The 19,204-nt window shown below is 43.5% G+C and overlaps 2 protein-coding genes across 5 annotated transcripts in view; one reads left to right on the forward strand and one right to left on the reverse strand.

Moving 5' to 3' along the window:
• Window positions 1–204: 204 nt before the first annotated feature.
• LOC131572995 (stimulated by retinoic acid gene 8 protein homolog) lies at window positions 205–15,507 on the forward strand. The gene is made up of 8 exons (XM_058826486.1): window positions 205–455; window positions 2,019–2,113; window positions 4,256–4,340; window positions 4,738–4,890; window positions 7,774–8,056; window positions 9,324–9,400; window positions 11,065–11,176; window positions 14,703–15,507. Exons 2-8 carry the CDS (start codon window positions 2,098–2,100, stop codon window positions 14,775–14,777), a joined length of 801 nt encoding a protein of 266 aa, XP_058682469.1. The 5' UTR covers window positions 205–455; window positions 2,019–2,097; the 3' UTR covers window positions 14,778–15,507.
• A 626-nt stretch (window positions 15,508–16,133) lies between these two features.
• LOC131573682 (solute carrier family 23 member 1-like) overlaps window positions 16,134–19,204 on the reverse strand; it is a 34,064-nt gene continuing 30,993 nt past the window's right edge. For all 4 annotated transcript variants that reach the window (XM_058827875.1, XM_058827872.1, XM_058827876.1 and 1 more), the window contains 2 exons: window positions 18,612–18,707; window positions 16,134–17,475 (listed from right to left, as the gene is read on the reverse strand). In XM_058827875.1, the coding sequence (XP_058683858.1) occupies window positions 17,207–17,475; window positions 18,612–18,707 (365 nt within the window). In that variant the 3' untranslated portion in view covers window positions 16,134–17,206. The remainder of the gene's footprint in view (window positions 17,476–18,611; window positions 18,708–19,204) is intronic.

Genomic DNA, 19,204 nt, shown 5'->3' on the forward strand with positions numbered 1-19,204 from the left:
GCCGGCGCGTCCGGCCCGCCTTTTTCCCTCCTTCTGATTGGCCGCGGCCGGGCGCCGGCTGCGTGCCGATTGGCCGGCCGCCACGTGCGGCCGGTGTTGCTTGGCGCGGGCGGCAGAGGCGCGGCGGCGGCGGCGCGGGCGGGGTCCGGGCGGCGCGAATTGATTGACTGATAGATTGATAGACAGACCCAGCCGTCCCAGAGGCTCCCGGCGCGGCCCCTCACGGGATTTCCCCCGGCCGGCCTGTCCCTCCCGACCTCAGAAGGAGCAGCAGGGGCGGGCACTCTTGCTTCTAGGCTGTGCTTGCGGTCGGTAGCGAGGCAGGGGGCATTAATCCAGGGGAAGGCCGGGAAGGGCTTTCCAGGCGGGCGCCTCAGGCTTTGTCAGGCCGGCGGGGCAGCTCCAGCAGGCCCGTCTGGGCCTGGATCTGGCTCTCTCGTGCAAGAGTATGCCTGGTATCGTTGCCCACACCAATGTGTCACAGTTTATTGGGGAAAAAAAACAATCAGTGTTATAAAAAAGTCTGTCATTTAGCAACATCGGTGGGAGCAGAGGAGTTTCAGTGCTTTGTGAAGCCAAGCCCTGGATATTCCATGGAAATGAAACAGATCCAGTGTAGGGAAGGTTGCAGGAGATGGGAGGCTGGCTTCAGCTCGGTTGCTGTTAATTATTAGTGGCGAATTAAGTTTTAGTAAGTACTGAATAGGCAGGTGTCTCTCAGGCAAAGAGAATATTTCAAATTCCCATGATTTTCTAAGCCAGATAAACCAGATTTTTTCTTTTTGTCTATCCACTATGCAGGCTGTAAGATTTCTTTCTCTTCACTTACATATTTATTCAGTATAAATAAATGTTGCATTGCAGCTTTCAACAGGCACAGCTGGAGACTGTAGGAAGACACATGCCAAAGTGAGTGTCAATCCCCTGAGACACCTGCAAGAGGTAGAACACTGCATGGCAAAGCAGCACTTGCCACAGGTACACCACTGGGTTCCTCTGGCAAGACTCTTCAGCAGCTTGCGGGGAAGAGTTTTATCCCAGTCAGACAACTGTGCCTCAAAGGTGCGGAACAGTGACTATTTCTCTCTGCATCATTCTGATACATGAGTATGTTCAGATTTAACTAGGTTTAGGTTCAATCTGTGAGGATGTGTCTTTATGGGTGCCAGCATGTGTGTAATTTCACTGTATGCACCTTTTCTGGATCTCTTTAAAGCTGCCAACTCAGCCTAAGCGAGTTGTCCAGTTTGTAGTTGCTGGGTCATGGGTTTATCATGTGCCTTATCTGTACTTTCCTTGCAGGCTTTTTTATGGCTTTGCATTTACTTTTATAGTATTTTGGAAACAAACCAAGAGATCCCATGATGAGGCTGATGGCACAGCATTTTGTTCTGAAATCAGAACAGTGAGTTTAGAAGGAGTTAGAGGGGAAGGAGCAATTCATTCAGCTTTATGAGGTTCACTTTGTCTTCAAGACACTGGAAAAATAAGTTCAGGAATAAAAACAAGCACTGCTGCTGTTTCTTGGCATCTACTAAAGGAAGAAACTATTAAACCAAAATTGTTTATAAAGATTTTTTATAAAGAAATTTACTCAAAATACTACTGAAAAGACTGAAATTACCATGCTCCAGGGAGAAGAGTAAACATCATTTGAGTATTTCCCCAACTCTGCCACTGATTCGTTTAGTTACATTGGTTACCTTGGGTTTTTCAGTTTGTAAAGTAGAGGGAGTAATGATTGTTTAGGACAGGAATTGTCCCTCAAATATGCTAAGTACCACTAAATGTGGCCTGTGCCTGCTGAGTCCCTTAGCCCTTGTGTAGGCTAAGGTAAGAGTTCAGTTTGCCATATTCTGAGCAAGATACAAGTTAACCTGAAGTCAGCAGGATGTCAGAAGCCAAGCCTAAACATCCACTTCCTTTGCCTGGTCTAAGGGGACGGTGTTCACATGCCAGTTCTTGAAATATCTTTTTCATAGTGTCTTATGCCCCTTGTGTGACTCTTGGGAGCCAAGGAAGTTTGATATCTTAAAAAACCTTAATACAAAAGGTTGGTTGTAACCCCAGTTCTTCGTGCCTGGCGAAATATCCAGCATGAAAGCTCTGCAAGGTAAATATGGATGGTCTCACCACGCACAAAAATCTTGAAATATTTTGGAGATGTGTATGTTTAAATGCACTGGCCATATGTTTTCAGTTGTGCTTGGTATAGATGATGAAGGGATGATGTGCACCACTGATGTTAATCCTGTTAATCCAGACTTTTGCTAGGAGAAGCCTTTGCCATGTTCTATGCTGCTGTAATGCAGGTTACAGCAATGTAGAACATGGCAAAGGCTTCTCCTAGCAAAAATCTCATGGAAAATCATTAGTAAAGTCTTATGCCTTAAGTTGGTAGGCATCCAACAAGACTTCACAGCATGGTATTTCTGGACATGCTCCAAGAAGAGAACAATCCAAATAAGACCATTTGCTGATGACAAAAGATCAGAGTAAAGTAGCAAATGTCTGTGTGACTGGGTGTTATGTGTATGTATTGCATAATATATCTCCAAAATATTTATATTCTATATATATTTACTCTCCTATTAATTCTTCCCCCTTTTCATATGTGTAAGGGTAGCTATTAAAACAACACAGAGACATGGAAATTACTGAAGGTAAACATGAAGGAAAAGCAAAGCAACGAAGGCATGTTAAAACATGAATCTAGTTAGAGCAGAGAACAATCAGTTCTGTTTTCTTCTTATGTTTAGTATCAGGTTTTGCGTAAGGCTAAGACATCTATCCAGAAGCTGGAGCAAACCTTGTGTTCTTTGCTGAAGATGAAAGGTAACTATGCAAGTATTTTCTTGACAGAGAGCCTGGATTTGTTTTTTATGTATTTGTTAAATAGAGACAGAGGTACACAGCTGAGCCCATTAAAGCCTTGCAGCCAGCTTTAGTTTTTAGGCTTTAGTTGTAGCAATAAGTAAGGGATAGTGAGAAGTCTGTCAATCCACTGGGCACTGTATCTCAGAAATCCCCCTCTGACTCAGTCTTTCCTACCCCCTCCCCAGCCTAGGTGAAGGAAGGAAACAAGCAATCCCTGCTATCCCATGGCAGCAGGCCATTCAGGCTGAGTACCCTTGGCTGCTTCACCCCAGCAGGTGTGGGGCTGGCATGTGTCCCCAGGCTGGATCCTTAGGCTTCCACTCAGAGCCTGCAGGAGCTGTGTGCTCCTCCTGGCCACAGCAGAGTGGCACGGAGCGAGCCACAGCTGCCACCAGCCCTGCCAGAGCTTAGACTGCACAACAGCACCCTGCAGTGTGAGGTAAAAGGATTTCCTAGGGTAGGAAATGGAAGCCTCTGGTTAAGAATGTACTCTGATATAAATGGTTAAAAGAGATGATACAGTTTTGTTTTCTTTCAGCTTGGCGGGCCATCCTCACACCCTGCTCTTGTGTCCGTTCTGCACTTGTGGCAGCTCCTGCTGTGGAGCCTCATGCCCAAAAAAACTTGCCTTCTGTTTAGTGCTGCTGGCCACAGCCTCTGCTGGCAGCAAGCAAGACTAGGGGCTGATAGGATAGAGGCTTTGGTCATATTTTTTTGTCCCTTCAAGTGTCCAAATTCCTGTTAGCTAGAAAAAAAATTGCTATTCATGTGACTTGCACCTCCAATAATTTGTATCAATTAGAAGTGTCAGTGCTTAAAATTAACAATCTCATCTGAACCCATATCCTTGGATAACCCACAAAAATGAGTCACAGGTAGAAAGAATAGTTTGAATGGGCAAAATTGAAAGGATAACAAGCAGTGAGGCTGGTTGAGCAGAGTTTGAGGCAAGCTTCCCCTTCTATGTATTTGCATATATGTAAAATCCATAGTGGTAGTGAATCACAGGTTGGATGTCAGGGTTTTTCACATGCAATTTGTTCATCATAAGGTACACAAAAAATATTGCATTGACTAGTGTGTGCCAGGAGTTTGATTTGTAGGTTGTTTTCACCATCAGTTCTATAAAATCAGTGTTGGGAAGAAGGCATTGATTCTAAGCTCCTCATTGTTCATAAACTCCCTGTAAACTAACTGTAGTGCTAGTTATGTTGTAGGAGTTATGTTGTAGGAGAGACAGATGCTTCTTCTTTCACATAATTTTTTGCCTAATGAAAAGCTCTGGATTGTGAAGTAGCATTTTGCTTGGTTGGGGCTGAGGATGAGAGAGAAACCAAAAGTGCCATTGATGTGACAGTAATCTTTCTGCTGACAACAGCGAGCTGCAGTCTGGAGGAGGGGAGCCCATCCAGCTTGGAGGAAGTCAGGGAGGAATATGTCAGGAGGCAATTCGGCAGTCCCAGGTAAGGGCTTATACCAGTCAAGAAAAGATTATAATATTTTGCACTTGCTTTCATCCCAGCATCTCTGAAACTCTTTGTCATTGCTACTGTATTTCCAAACAGAGGTTTTTCATCATGTGGAAAGGACAAAGAGTTTTCACCTGGACCGCTGTAATCCCATGGAGTGCACAAACATTCTAAGCATGTTGTTGGTCTCATTTCCAGTCAGTGGTTGTATTTCTTTTCCCTTCTATGTAGCTGATCTCTGGCAAGGATTTCTGATTGACTGAAAAGCAAAAGAAGGAGGAAAACCTGACTTGGGAAGAATGGCCCTAGGCTCTGGAGTGACATGACAAGGGCATTATCAATCCAGTTGAGAAGTTATTCATGTGTCTTTTTCCCCTTGTGCTCTTTCCAGCACTACATCAGCCTCAGAAGATATGAGTGAAAGTGACTCTGCCATCTGGTATTTGCTTCAAGAATGTGAAAAACAAACACTGGAAGAATATGGGAAGCCAGAACTGACCCAGTTTTCAGACACTGGATCCCCAGATCTAGTGGAATTTGAACGGTAGGTGCACCCCATGTTGCCTACAGGTTTTTAACTTGTTTGCATTATCACTATGCATCCAGGCATTGCCGTTCATGCAGCCCTGCTGGAGCCTGCATCTGCCTCACAGAAGCCTTGTGCCAGCAACTTTGGCCCTGCTGGTGATGAAGCTGATGACTTCCTAAGTCCCTGCAACTTGCACATGAATGAACTCTTACAGTTGTGGCAGTCCCCAGCTTTTCAGGCCTTGGTAAATCCCTGAGGATTTTTCACTGCTTAAGAAAAAGAAGAAAATTTTTTTCAAGTGTGTCCGTCCCTGTGTTGCCACGCTTTACCACTGTATCCCTGCCATGGGGCTAGATTTTAGGAGGGTAAGGATTGCTGCACCAGATGAATTTGCCAAGAGTCTAGGTGTATGTGTTCCAGGGAGGTGCAGGAACCAGAGGTGGGCACATTATTTTCCTCACGCCACATTGCTCATCCTTCCTCTAATGCCATTGTTATGAGGAGCTTGAACACTGTTGCCCCTTCCAGAAGCAGACCCTTATCTCCTGACACTTCAGAGTACTTTTTTAGTGGGATCAGAGTAGGGTAAGACTGGATCCAGCCAAGGAAGTTCTTGTAGTCCTCAGCCTCTGGGCTGCAGAATAGTGGTTGTCTGGAAAGTACCAGGAGGCATTCTGCAACAATGCAAAACTGCAACACTGGGGAGGGGGGAGGAACCTGAACACTTGTGTAACACAAGTGTGTTACACTTGGAGCTAGTGGATGTGAGTCTGTAAACCCTTTAAGCTCCTAAATACCTGGTGTGGGTCCTAAAAGTCAAAGACCACTGTTCTCATGTCAGTTGTCCATGTATTTTATTTGGAAGTCATAATGGTAAAATTACTGTTTTTTTCGAAAGTTACTGGTATCTTAAAACTGAGTATTATACTCCATGTTCTCCCCCTTCCTGTCAGACAGCACTAGGAGGTACTTAGAGGTTTTACCCTGAATTTCCAACAGGATAAACGATTAGATTGCCAAGATATGAGAAATCAATGCATGTATAATTGATCATGTACCATCAAGCAGTCAATTTCACCCTAACCATTCCACAGTTAACAACAATCAGTGCAGGAGAATCTAGAGCTGCAGCTGGCATCCTCTTCCATGGCATCACCACTGTAACCAAAAACTTCTGCAGTTCCTTCTTTTCTTTTCTTTTGCTCTGAGCTGCTGTGCATTTCCAAAACCCCCTTCGATCACCGGGTTTTTCCTCAAAAGGAGACTGCAGCTGGACCAGCAGATGGCACCAGCTTCCCACTCCTGCTCCTGCTTTTGCTCCTGTTAGAATTGGCGGTGGCTGTAGTTAAGCTGTCGTTTAGAAGACCTTGAAATGTGCTGAATCCAGATTTTCAGGATTAGAAAAATCTGCATCATCAAAGACAGCACGACTGAGCCATGTTTATGGCTTACATGTTCTTTACTGACGAGGTAGACCAGTGCCTGTACTGTGTAGACTCTGGCGCTTACCCTGTTGTCCTAGATTGCATTTGGTTTATAGCTAATTCTTGTCAAAAAATTACCTTTCATAACAGGCATAAAACGACAAGGACTCTTCAGCAAAGAAAGGAACAGCCTTTTGGTGATCATTTAATCACATTATTTGGGAAGCATCAGAAGTGCTTTGAGCTTAAACTGTCTAGATTTTTTTCCCATGCCCAGCAGCAGGAGATACATTGGTAGGACCTCACAGTACTCTGTCCCCTGCAAAATGTGATTGTCTCCTTCCAGCTGGGAAGGAAGTAGCTGAGTCATGCTTCAAGCTTAATTTCTATAGCAGATCAGTCTAATGGTGGTTCATGTTCTTCTGCTTGAGAAATTCCAGGTCGTTTGTTTGGAGCTGGACATCCAGAAAGCTTAGTAAGTGCATTACCTTACATGATAACACTTATTTCCCTTCCAGTATTTTGTCTCCAGCAGTGGTGGAAAATACTCCAGAGTGTGGAAACTGGGGTTTTAACAGCTTGCTTACAAAATTACATTTTCAATATTGGTTTGCTGGAACAAATATTTACAAATAAAAAAGAAAAGAATGACCTCTTTTGAGTTACTTTCTCATGCAATACTGTTCAGTTAATCAGGAAATGTGCTCATTTGGGACATCTTCCAAGGAATCATTTTGAGCCCAAACATAGTAACAAAGACTGCTGCTTATAGAACTCTTGGTTTATACTCCTTTGATCTTTTTATTTTCATCTGAGACTCTCTAAGCATATAATTAACGTTAAATAACCTTCGGTGCAGCTTTTTGGAGTTAACATTATTATCCTTGGTTCACTGTGCCACACAGCGCTAACAGAAGAAGCAGGCTTGTTCTGAGATTTAGTCACTGGGTTGAAATTATGACCCCCTATGTTCCACCACCAGTTTCACTACAGACTGCATAGAAGTCAGTCTTGGGGATGTGTTTCCTTAGATATAAAATGGAGGAAGTGGAACTCCCATTATGTCAGAGCATCCAGACCTGGGCTGGTGTCTTTCTGTCTGCATGTACAGTGCCTAATGCATCAGGAGATGACCTCAGCCAGGGCTTTAAAGGGTATGCCAGTAAATGTATAAAAAGTGACTTGCAGTGCAAAAGGTTCAGGATACAAAGGCAAGTAACTGAAAATTTATTAAATTCCAGAGTAAGGTTTGCCCATGCAACCCATACAGCCTGCAGTGCCTGGAGCTTCTGCTGTGAGGCAGTCCTGCTGAGGCTGAAGCTGGAGCCTGCTTTTGTGTTGGGCATCATTCAGTAATTGTATGGTGTCTTGGAGCAGAGTCAGTGAAGTAGCTATGGATCCCAGTAGCTGATTTTCAGTAGATGGCTGCCTTATAGCCTGCTCTTAAGAGATACTTCCTTTCCTTTCCTTCCAGATACCTGTATTTTTATAAGCACACAGTGGACCTGCTGATAGAGCATGGAGTTGTTTGCACTGGAGAGGTGCCTCTTCCTGAGGTCTCCACAGCTATTTCCCATCTCTGGCAAGAGCTTTCTGAAGAGAGCAGGGACAGCATCTTGCAGTACTGTAGCCAGAGAGATTTCCTCATGGATCCCAAGGCTGCTTGCCCAGAGCCTGCTTGCACTGAAGGTAGTGTGAGGGACAGCGGAGGTAACAGTGAGGAAGCCAGTGGTTCCTCAGTCTCCACACCAGAGGAAGTAAGTGCTCAGCAACATTCATAGTCTGCCTCTGAAACTCCAAGCCTTCAGATGACAATTGGCTCTGCAGCTTTTAATTGCAAACATACAGTAATTGTAACTAAGCTTCCTCAAGATCACTTGAATACGTAAGTGGAGACAATAAGCAGTCTGAGTAAATGCACCAAATTTTCTCTTGGTAGGATACCTAGCAAGCTACAGTAGTGCAGTGGTAGTAATCCTGCTAGTCTCCACTGGCTTGTGGAGTTCCTGTGCTAAGCAACAGTTAAATTTTCTCCTACCTTGCTCTAGGGACAGGGAGCAAGAACAAGAATTATACAGTTACTGTGCTCTGCACACTCTCCAAAGAGCGTAGATGATATAAATCCAGAAGGGATACCTAGTTTGCCAAAAGCCTGCTGTGTTTTGGGTTGGGTGGGGTTTTTTCATCCAAACACTGGGTAGCAAAGAGAAAATATTTTTAGACCAGTCCCAGTGGTACAGGGGCCAATGACTGCCTGTACCATGCACCTCTGCAGAGCCAAGAAGTCAGTGACTGAGTAGACATGGGCATTTATTAGTAAGAGATTGATTAAATAACAGCCAGTTCTAGAAATGGTTCCTGGAGCACTGATTACTGAAGTAACTAGCTGCTGGAAGAGGTATGTGTAATTTCATTAGCTGCAAGGAAGGGACAGATGTTTACCTTTAGCATGTAAGTCAGTTGCATTGGCAAGTTCTTTTTGAGTCACAGGACACAACTCATATTGCTCGTTGCCTTAGGAAGTGTGGTGGGAATGTTCCCTGTACGGTATTTCTGGCACAGAAAGTGTGTGAACTGCATTATGGCAGGGTGAACTAATGAGTTTAGTGGTCTGGCATAAGGAGCATCCAATCTCCTTCGTAAAGTCAGTTTTGGAGAGACTGGCTGGTACAGCTGAGATCTCCAGCCATAAGCAGCAGTCCACAGTCAAATCTCTAAAGCACTGATACAATTCACAGTTTTTATTGATTTTTTGGGAGATGTAATGTGAAGTCTAATTCCTAGAGGCTGAAGCACACAGGCTTAAGGGAGTGGACTGACCTTGTGTTCCTAGCCATGAAATACAGTTATTCCGCATTATTCCTGTCTCCACAAAACCTCTTGGTTTACTCCAGCTGTAACCATACCTGTTAAATGTAAAGAGAGAATATAACACTTTTAAAGACTTCATTATTAAGAATTATGCCCTAGATAAAACTTTTAGTTGGCTGGATATGCTGACTTCTGAAATTATTTCTCTGCTAGGTGATGTTTGAAGATGCATTTGACGTTGCTGCTGGTTTCCTTGACAGAAGCAAGGCTCAGGGAATGTCCAGCCAGAGGTAAATTACAAACACTCCCCATTTGGAGTATTAGCACAGTATGTCAATAACCCACTGTCAGAACTCCATGACAAGTGCTCTGTGGAGTAAGACAACAGCTCTCTTTTGTAATAAATGGTCAGAATAGCAGCCTCCAGCAACTGGGCTCACAATAATACTTCTTTTTAAGAGGAAAAAGTGAACAACTAATGGTCATTTACAGCAGAATCAGTAAGAATCACTTATTAAGAGCAGCCCATCACTTCAGGATAACTGGGGTCCTGATTTTCTTTGCCACTCTGCACAGCTTTCTGTCTTTACAATTTACAATACTCGTAATGTTTTCCTTTTCTCTCTGTCACTTACCAGGCCTGTGAGGACCAAGAGGCATTCCCTGATAAATCAGCTCATCATAAACCATACTCTTATTTAATGAGACAAATATGATAATTTTGCAACATTTTCTCCCTTGTCTTACCCTAATTCAGTCGCATGGAGGTGATCAGGTTAAAGTGTGGTTGACCTGAACAGTAACACCAAAGAACCACAGGACCTTTTAAATAATAACATCTCTTTCCTCTTCAGTTCAGATGAGTTACCTAGAAGAGAACATGTCAGATACAAAGCTGGCACTTCTTTTGATTTTTCCCAGTAAACCAAAGAAAGAAAAGCATTGTTTTCTTCAAGAGGAAAATCACATTATGATTAATCTTTTATGTATTCTTTCTACTTATTCTTTGTTAGGATTGTTTCTCTTTGCAAATAGTGTTTTTAATCTGTGGGGATTTTATCACATTTTCTGCTTATTTTTCAACACTTAGAGTGATCTTTAATGTGAATCTCTTCCTTTCACCACCACTCCAGGTTGTACTTCCAGAAGAGAATAAATTAAAATAAGGTTGTTTTGGCTGATGATCAGAATATACTGGAATGGATGAAAAAGCTTAACAAATATTTATTTATTAAATAGCATTTATTAGGTCACAATTTCCATTTTATTTTAAAATAAGATTAAGTAGTCCTTAATACAGCAAAGTATTACTATAATCTTTAAAGTCTGTTTTAGGTACCAAATTAGTTTGCTGTTTCAATAGTCAACATTTATTGTGTTCTCTTTCTTGCCTGTTGTTCTGCCCATTGTAATGTAATGAGGTGTGATGGCAGAACTTTGTAAAATAAGAAGAAAGAGGTGAGGTCCAGAATGAAAAGCTTAGCTTTGTGCCACAGTTACCTGAGAACAAACCTGCCAGTTATAGCTAACACATCAGTTCATGACCACAGGTTATTGCATTCACTCCAAAACTTTACAGAGGAACTCAAAGCTGTTCTCCTGAACAACTCTACCAAATACACTCCCAAATAACCATTGCTGCTGTCTGTTTTAATGGATATTTACTTTTCCCCAAAACAGTGTCACTATGCTGTAATGTATCAGCAGATCTCCTTGTGACACCAGTTTCTTGTATTTCTGTTCTCTGTTCTTACATATCTACCTTGCTCTTGGCAAAGAGTTATCAATACATCCATCACAACTCCTCCCTGTCTTGCTTGGCTATTGTCTTTAATATCAGAGCCATCTTGAAAACAATTTGAATTTTTTTTTTAATTTACAATAAAAATGTAGAGGAGAGAAAGTAAGGAGAACAGAACAGAAAATTAAATACAGTATCTGATTCCATTTTCAGTTCAGCATTTGCAAGCTGCACTTCTGAAAATCCAGAGGATCACCAGAGACTCTATCTGCAGGTCACTGACTTCCTAAAACACCTCTTCTTCACTAATGCACAGTTTTCCCAGGTAAGCCTTGCCAAAGGATTTCTTATAGAAGGAACAATGTATTTCAGAGCAATGTCAGGAAGGGATTTTTGTATTCAAACTTCTGATCATATTGTCCAGAATGATTACGAATAAGAACTTGGGGTTCATCATTTTAGATGTGTCATTCCAAAAGGCCAATAGGATTGCCTTTGTAAGAGGTTAAGTGTGAGCAAACACTGCTTTGAATATTATTCAAAATGGCAAATGACATGAGGAATTGTAAAAAAAAAAAAAAAAGTATTATTATTGTTTGCATGAAAGTTCTTTGTGGAAAAGCTTTAGTGATCTCCTCTGAGGAGGTAAATCTCACTTTCCAGTTCTCCATCAACCCCCAGCTGCTTCATTCTGACCATTCAACCACCTTCTGCTTGTCTGGGTACCAGGTTCCCTGCCCTGAGCCCTCCACTGGCAGGCTCTAGAAGCAGGACATTCGTGTTCTTGAAAGAGCTGGTGAAAAGTACCTGACCTTCCTCTTCAGCCTGCTGTTGCAGTTTTGCTGAGCCAGAAGTCTTTGTGTTTGCATTGTTCTTCCTCTCCTTCCTGTCTCCCTGCCATGGAGGTGGCTCAGAGCTTGCACGTGGGTGCAGAACCGAAAGGGACATACCCCTCAAGCAGAGCGTGCTTGTATTGGTTCAGAGTCAGTGGTGCCTCCACAGTAGCCCCTGGTTTGCTGGTTTCTATTGCCTAGCTCCCTCCTGGTCTTTGAGCAGATGTTCCTTTGAAGGCAAATAGAAGGTTTGTGATGAGGGGTAGTTGTGACAGAAAACAAAGCAGAAACTAGTGTTGCACCACTATTGGAATCCATCACAGAGAGACTGCTGAGTGCCATTTAGTTCCCCCATCCTGGAGAGAGTAGCACTAGAGAGGTGCAGAAAATGGGAGCAAGCACAGGAAAAGGCATTGAATAGAAACTGTTAATAGTAGGACTTTTCTACAAAAAAAAAAAAAAAGACTGAGAGGCAATGTAAGAGCATTTTATTTGTACATGGTGGGGATTTGGTACACAGAATGATTACTCATTGTGTCTAACACCGGAAGAACTAGAAAGCACTAAATAAAATTTAAAAAACAACATATTAAAAATATTTGCATATACAGATTACCACATTTAGACTCCAGGGTCATCAGTCCATGTGCAATTACTAAATCTGAAGGTCCAGATTAAATTTCCAGTGCAGGAAGGCCTCACAGCCCAGTTTGCCATAATGTACGAGCATTTATTGTAAAACAGAGCACACTGTGTGCACAATTCTTGCACTTTTTTCTAATCTTCCCCTGCTGACTGTTGTCAGAGACCAAGCACTGACCTACACAGCCCTTTGGTCTGTGAATAGCTATGTTGTGTGTAAGAGCAGGGTTCTTCTTGTGTTTAAGTGAATTACTATGAACTCAACAGGCCTAGAAAAGAAAGAAAAGCTTTAGGCAAGATACAGCATTTCTGGTTTTAAATTTCTTTTGTGAGTGTCATGCCTGGCATGGTCTCATCTTGTCCTTCTGCTTGGGGCTGCCTCATTATGTGTGAGCCCAAGTCTATCTCACAGATGAGGTGGTATGGGAAGAGGTAGTGTCTCTTTCAAGGTTTAAAGAGGCACATTTAAAGTAAGACTAGAAGAATGGGAGTGATGGGAAGACAAGCAGAAAAAGAGCCCAAAGTACTGCAAATTGGCAGTTGACTGTACTGTGTGGATCCACAAGGAAATAAAAAGCTGCACAGGTTTCTTTTATGCAGGAACTTTTAGTTATCTGTGATAAGACAATACAAAGGGAGTTTGAGCAGAAATCACCCAGGCTAGATAATATGGAGGTTACAGTCTGTTTTGATTTAGAGTGCAGAACAGCACAGTGCTACCAAGAGGCAAAAAAGTAGAAGAAAGGAAATATGACTGACAAGATATTTTTTGTTTTGAGAGCAGAAGTTCGGATCCATCTCAAAGCAAACAGATTGAGACAGTTATGAAAGTGGTTGCAGAGCAGGGATAGAAGATGTTCCAGCTAGCTTGAAACACACCAACTCAGGCAGCAGCAGAGAGATCAGTATAGGCTACTCACCTTATCCCAGAAATTGGGCTACTCAGAACATCAGAGACTTCTGGACTTGACAGGGAAAGGAACCCATCCTGCTTACTTTATGGGTATGACTGAACCTCTGCAGACCATTCCCCTTCCCCTGATGTGGTACCTGTGCTGGTGCTGTGCTAGCACAGGAGTTTGGGCAGTGCTGGCATAAATTATCTCAAGGATAAAGCAGTGTCCCAGTACACTGTGCACACACCCTGTAGAAGATACAGAGGTGGGTAGCAAGTACAGTAAGTACCAAGGTAAGGCATGCACCCCACTGAAATACAAAAGGCAGCCCATGGTCTCCTTTCCTTTCACCTGCAGAGCTGACGAGGTGATGGATTTTGTTGCTGGTCATTCATGCCACTGCCATGTTCTGTCATTTCTGGTTAACTGTCCAGGTACAACTACAACTACTGCTGTTGGATTGTGGATGGTCACTGTTTCACAGTCACAGAGCTACTGAGCACAGCTCCTCTTGAGCCGCTGCCCTGGCTCTCAAGGCTGCCAAGGGCATGCACTCCACTGGAATAAAAAGCTTCAGAAAGATTCGCACGAGAGGAGGGGGGAAATAATTTGGACGAGGAAAGGAAGAGGTCTTAAAAGGGCAGGGACTCCAAAATGAGAACAGGAGCATGCTTCTACAGTATGTGATAGAGAAATATTTCTAAGCATGAGATCAGTTATGCAGTCCTGTAATTTTTCAAGAGCTGTTGTCTTAAGATCATATCATGTGAGAAGCATAGCAGCAAAGGCAGGAAAGAGTTAATTTAGACTGAGATCCAAAGGTTTTACCTGAAAGAAACTCAGTGGGTTTTTTTTTCCTAAATAGTACTGAGCACCTTTGTGTCTTCAAAGGCACGCTTTCTTTTAAAATTATGGATTTTAGATGAATCACTTGACAAGCAAGTGGTATTTAGTGCTCCTTAAGCTATACATTTTTAAACAGCACCTATTTTTAAAAGCAGTATTTTATTGAAGATTCTTGCATCAATGCAGAGACGGACTAGATGGACTGCAGACATGAACACTTTTATCTTCCAGACTTTGATTTTCAAGAGCCACTTTTTCTCTGTAAACTGGTGAAAGAGAAGACCATTTCATTCTGTTGCTGTAAGTGGAGAAAAGCCTGAAGTTGGTAGAACTCAAGGCCTCAAGGAGCCTGTTATATGACATACTTGCTACCACAGTCAGTAACAGCTGTCTAGATGATGTAAATAGACACAGGGTGAAGCCCTGTGATTTTAGGAGGAAATTGGCAGAAAATTTGAGCCATTCTTCATCAGGCACCTCAGGAACTCACCAAGTGCTGGTGGCTGATTCAGAGAGGAGGGAGGGCTCATGCTGCATTTGCTGGTACATCAGTTTTTGACCAAGTCACTGTATATTTGAAATCCAATGAACTCCTCTGGTTTTTAATCCTGCTTGACTTTGGGTGGGCTTTCAGGAAGAAGATCTTCCCTATGATCATGAGACAGTGATGCTACGGTGCACTGAGACCTTCGATGATGAAGATTTCTAAACAGTATCTCCACTAATGTTTTGCCAAGCACTGCCAGGTACACCAGGCATGTGAGGAGGCTTCACCTCTTTCAGTGAGCTGCCTCTCTAAGCAGTGTGGAGACACTGTGTTGAAGTGGTTTGTTACCATTGATTTCTCCTTCCCTCTTTAGTACTTCTTGATATATCAGTTGAGTAATTTATACTTTTTAAAGTTTTTAAAGGTCTTAGCTATTTATTAATAAATGTTTTTACCCATTGCTATTTAATGTTTAGCCTTGCTTCACAAAGAAACTGAGGCATGTACAGTTAAGTGACCTTGCCTAGCATAAGGTGTGGGAAGAGCAGCAGGGAGGCCAGATCAGTGGCAGTCTGCACACTCCCACAGGATGCAGTCTCAAACTGCAACCTGCAAAAGCCTCCTCCTGACAGTGATTACTTTTCTAGTGCAATTTTTCATCTTGGGCTGACAAGGAAAGAGGGATTTCCTCACAGAGAGTGGGATGAGGCTCTTCTATCTCCTTTTGAGGACAGCAGCAGTGAGCACCCACTCCCCAGTCACCCAGAAAAGTGCAGGCACAGTAGTACACTTTGGATTATTTACCTTTGTGAAGTGTGTAAAGCCAAATGATCTGGCCCTCTGCTCTTCTTCCACATCTAATTCTTGGATTAGCAGTGCTGCTCAGATAGTGTCTTGGAATTAAAAATGCTGTGAAATTGAATAAAGTCCTTCACATCTCTGAGTTATCATTAAAGGCTCTCTGCAGACTTGAACAAACTGTGTTCTGATAGTGATTATGTTGAGGTCATGCTACCAGCCATCACAAACTGAAAGGATGGAAGTTTTATTTTAAAACCTAAACTAAAGCTGGCATGCCTAGCTATCCAGCTCAGCAGCCAGCTTTTAAATTGAGTCCAAGAGGCCTGGACTGTGGCCCAGCATTGCCTTGGTGCATAAAAGCATGACACATTCAGGCAAAAACACGTGGAGCTGAGTACTGAAGTACAAGGGAAGAGTAAACACTACAGAGCCCTTTCTGTTCCTGCACTTGAGACTGTGGTAACACCCCAGATGAATGTTTGCCATGCTGCCGTGTTTGAAAGTGGGGGTGCAGGGGTCCTGTTTGGGTTTAAGAGCTCTTCAGAGCTCTCCAGGGTGCGGCCTTGCCATTCCCTGGCCTTTCCAGTGTGCTTCATTTATGTAGGCAGGCATTGCTTTGAGGCTAGAAGCATTGTCATGACGTTAAGGAGACGATGAAGAATCCATTACTGTGGTGCCTCCTCTTGCATGACCATAGTTTACAAGAGTGCAGGCCTGCAAGTGACTCTGAATGCCACTTGCCACCCTGAGAAATACCATTACAGAGTTCACTCCATTGTTTATTATTTATTATTTATTATACATACAAAAAGCAAGTATTAATCTCAGTGAAGGAAACACAAGCTTATCCTACAGCAACAATGTTATTACATTTAGCAACCAGCTATTACATTATTATTACACCAGTTACTACATTACAGCAACCAGGACCACATGTGATGCACACCTGTTTTCCAGAGTGACAGAGCTTGTCACCACCCAATCACCATACCAGAGCAAACAGGTACAGCAAGGGCACACAGGACATAGCAGTAGCACAGGGATGCGTACGATTGTGAGCAGAAGTGTTTTCTTCTTTATATTTGATGAGGATTCCTTCATCTTTGTAGGGCAGGGTGCCCTACAGCAAACTGGTTCATCTGAGACTCTTCCCAGCACTCCAAAGGTGGGATACATTTCAGTGAAGCTGTTCTTTTTTGTTAGGTCAAGAACCTAACTAAGGTCTCTAGAGTCCCTTTGTGGTCTGAGGCAGAAGAGACAGGTTCAGAAGACAATCCATCTCATTAACTTTAGATGCCTCTCTTACAGCAACACTCACTTAGCTGGCTAAATGATGGGAATATGGAATGAGAATGAATCATGACTTAGGAGCACCTGCTCCTTCCCCTTGGCCAAGGTGAGAGGTGAGTGTTGCTTTAGGGTGCTGGGGATTGACTTCAACCCAAGGGATGCCTGAGAGTGGTACAGGGCTCACATCAGGGATGCTTTCTCCATTGCCTCCTTCAGCTGCTACATCAGGGCACAGGAAGCCTTTCTGCTTCAGCTGACCAGCTGCCCCTTAGGGTGCCCAAGGGTCACTGAAAGGAAGGAAACAGAACATCTTTCCTAGGCATTTCTTGGGCTTTGGTGTTCCCCAAGGAGGGATTAGGCTCTTCCTAGAAGTGAGCAGGCAGGAAGAGAGAAAGAAAAAATTACTTCTTCAAGACTATCAGTGGTGCAGTCAGCAGAGCTGGGAAGAGGAAGACATTGTCCTTCTCCTGCTCCCCCCTCTAACAGCTGCCAGCTCATGCTCAGATGATGGGGGCTGCAGACCTCTGCTTCTGAGATGAGTTCATTTGCAGGCCAGGTGTTTATATCCTTGTATCAGCACCAATCTCAGAGTTTCTTTCTAAGCTTGCTTTAATACTTTTTTTCTGCTCAGCAGCCTTCAGTTCATCCATTCTCTTGTCACAAGACAGTCTTTTGGGGCAAGCAGGGAGATAGTGAAACCAAGAGACATTGCAATATTTGGTGCCTATGCCAAACGGAAGATCATAGACCTTGGAAACGAGCTGAGAGCTCTCCGTCCCTCCCTCATGGCTTTGCTTCCATGCCAGGAGCCCCCGCTCCTCCTGTGTTCCTGCAACAGCAAAGTGAGATTGTTGTGTTTAAAACAGCAGGTGTTAGAGCATAGGGCTGCTTTTTGTGCCTCACCCACTGCTCAAATCCCAGCAGATCCAGTACAAAATACAAATCCCTTCTACTTGAACCCTTCCAGCTCCAAAGAGCTCTACAAATATTTACTAACAAGCTTCCAGACAACACCCTTTCTCCTGCAACAGCTTCCAGATAAGCAGCCTTCTCCACTTTTTCCATGGGAATCATGTATACCAAGTTTTCACCTGTCATAGAAGATCCAAAAACTGTTCAAAGAGGTTAGTGCAGGGTGTTACTGCCCAAACACTTCAGGGAGGATTTAGCTAGCAGTTACTAGTCAGTCACAGGTATTTACCCTATCCAAAGGAATTCCTAAGTGCCTGTAACTGCTGTGGCAGCAAAGTATCTCTTGGGAAAGTGAGTGAGCATACCTGTCAATTCTGCCCAGAGGAGCTGACAGTCGAAGGCTAGAGGAAAATTAATGAGCCAAAGGGAGATTGGCTTTCCAAGAAGCCTCAGACAGTAACAAACAGTGTTCTGTAAACAGTGTTCTTCCTTCCTGCTCTTTTCCTGCAGCAGAAAAGAGGGTTTCCTCTCCTATTCTTATGCCCTCCCTCCCCATGCTAGATGGAAACCCAAGGCTCTTTGCTGCCTGTGAGAGCCAGCTGTAGGTGGCCTGTCTTTCATCACCAGTCTTTCCTACTGCTTTCCACTGCTGTGGCTTTAGTTCAGCCTCAGTTTTAGCAGCTCCCATACAGGCACACGTTGGCTACTTCCTGTTCTTATAGCTGCTTTCCTCTCTCTTTTAACCAGCAACATCGTTTTAGGTTGGCATTTTCCCTGAAAGACCTATTTGCCAAACAAACCTTTTCTTCAGCCTGGGTTGTTCCTGACAAATTATTTAATTTTTGACAAGCTGCTGCTGTTTTCCAGACAAGGACCATTTCAGTGATGTTTCTCATCCTGTTCCTCACGCCTCTCTGGGAGGAGTGCAGTCACACAGTGTTTCATGGCTGCTAGCACAACTCCTATCCATAGAACAGGAGTCACGAAGATGAAAATACCAGGAACAAGCCCTAGGACAGGCACAAACTAGCAGCTCATTTCAGCAAATCCTACCTGGAATGGTATTATCCAGGATAAAGCCCAGAAGTCCACCCACAAACATGCCAGTGGTGAGAAGCACCAGGATCACTTGGTCAAGCTGGATGGTTCCTAGCAGAAAAAAAGCCTTAGATCATGGTGCAGGAAGATGCATTTTACCTGTTTTACCAGCAACATTTCTGGTGCCAAGAAGCTACAAGCTGCATGCTTGCTTGGACAAGACTTGCAAATCCAAAGCTGAGTGTAAGATTTGGCAGTGGAAGGGAGAATGATCTCACAGCCAGTTTCAGACCTACAGTTTTGTTCTACATGATTATGCACAGACCCACAGTGGGCAGGAGATGGCTCATAAATACATTAAGAGCCTATTAACACAGCAGACCCCAGCACTGTCCGAGAAAAAGCCACCTTTTGCTCCAAACACATTCAGCACCTCCACAATGTAACACCCAACAGCTCCCCACAGGAGCATGAGCTTTAGTTCCCAAAGAAATATGAGTATATTTAGCATGGGATTTCACCACAAGTTCATCAGGTGTGATGTTTCCCCTGGAGGGCTGATGGCCATGGGCAAAGCCCAGTGGCACTGAGCATCTGATAGAGCATCT

Source organism: Poecile atricapillus, chromosome Z (genome assembly GCF_030490865.1).
Source record: "Poecile atricapillus isolate bPoeAtr1 chromosome Z, bPoeAtr1.hap1, whole genome shotgun sequence".
NCBI lineage: Eukaryota > Metazoa > Chordata > Aves > Passeriformes > Paridae > Poecile > Poecile atricapillus.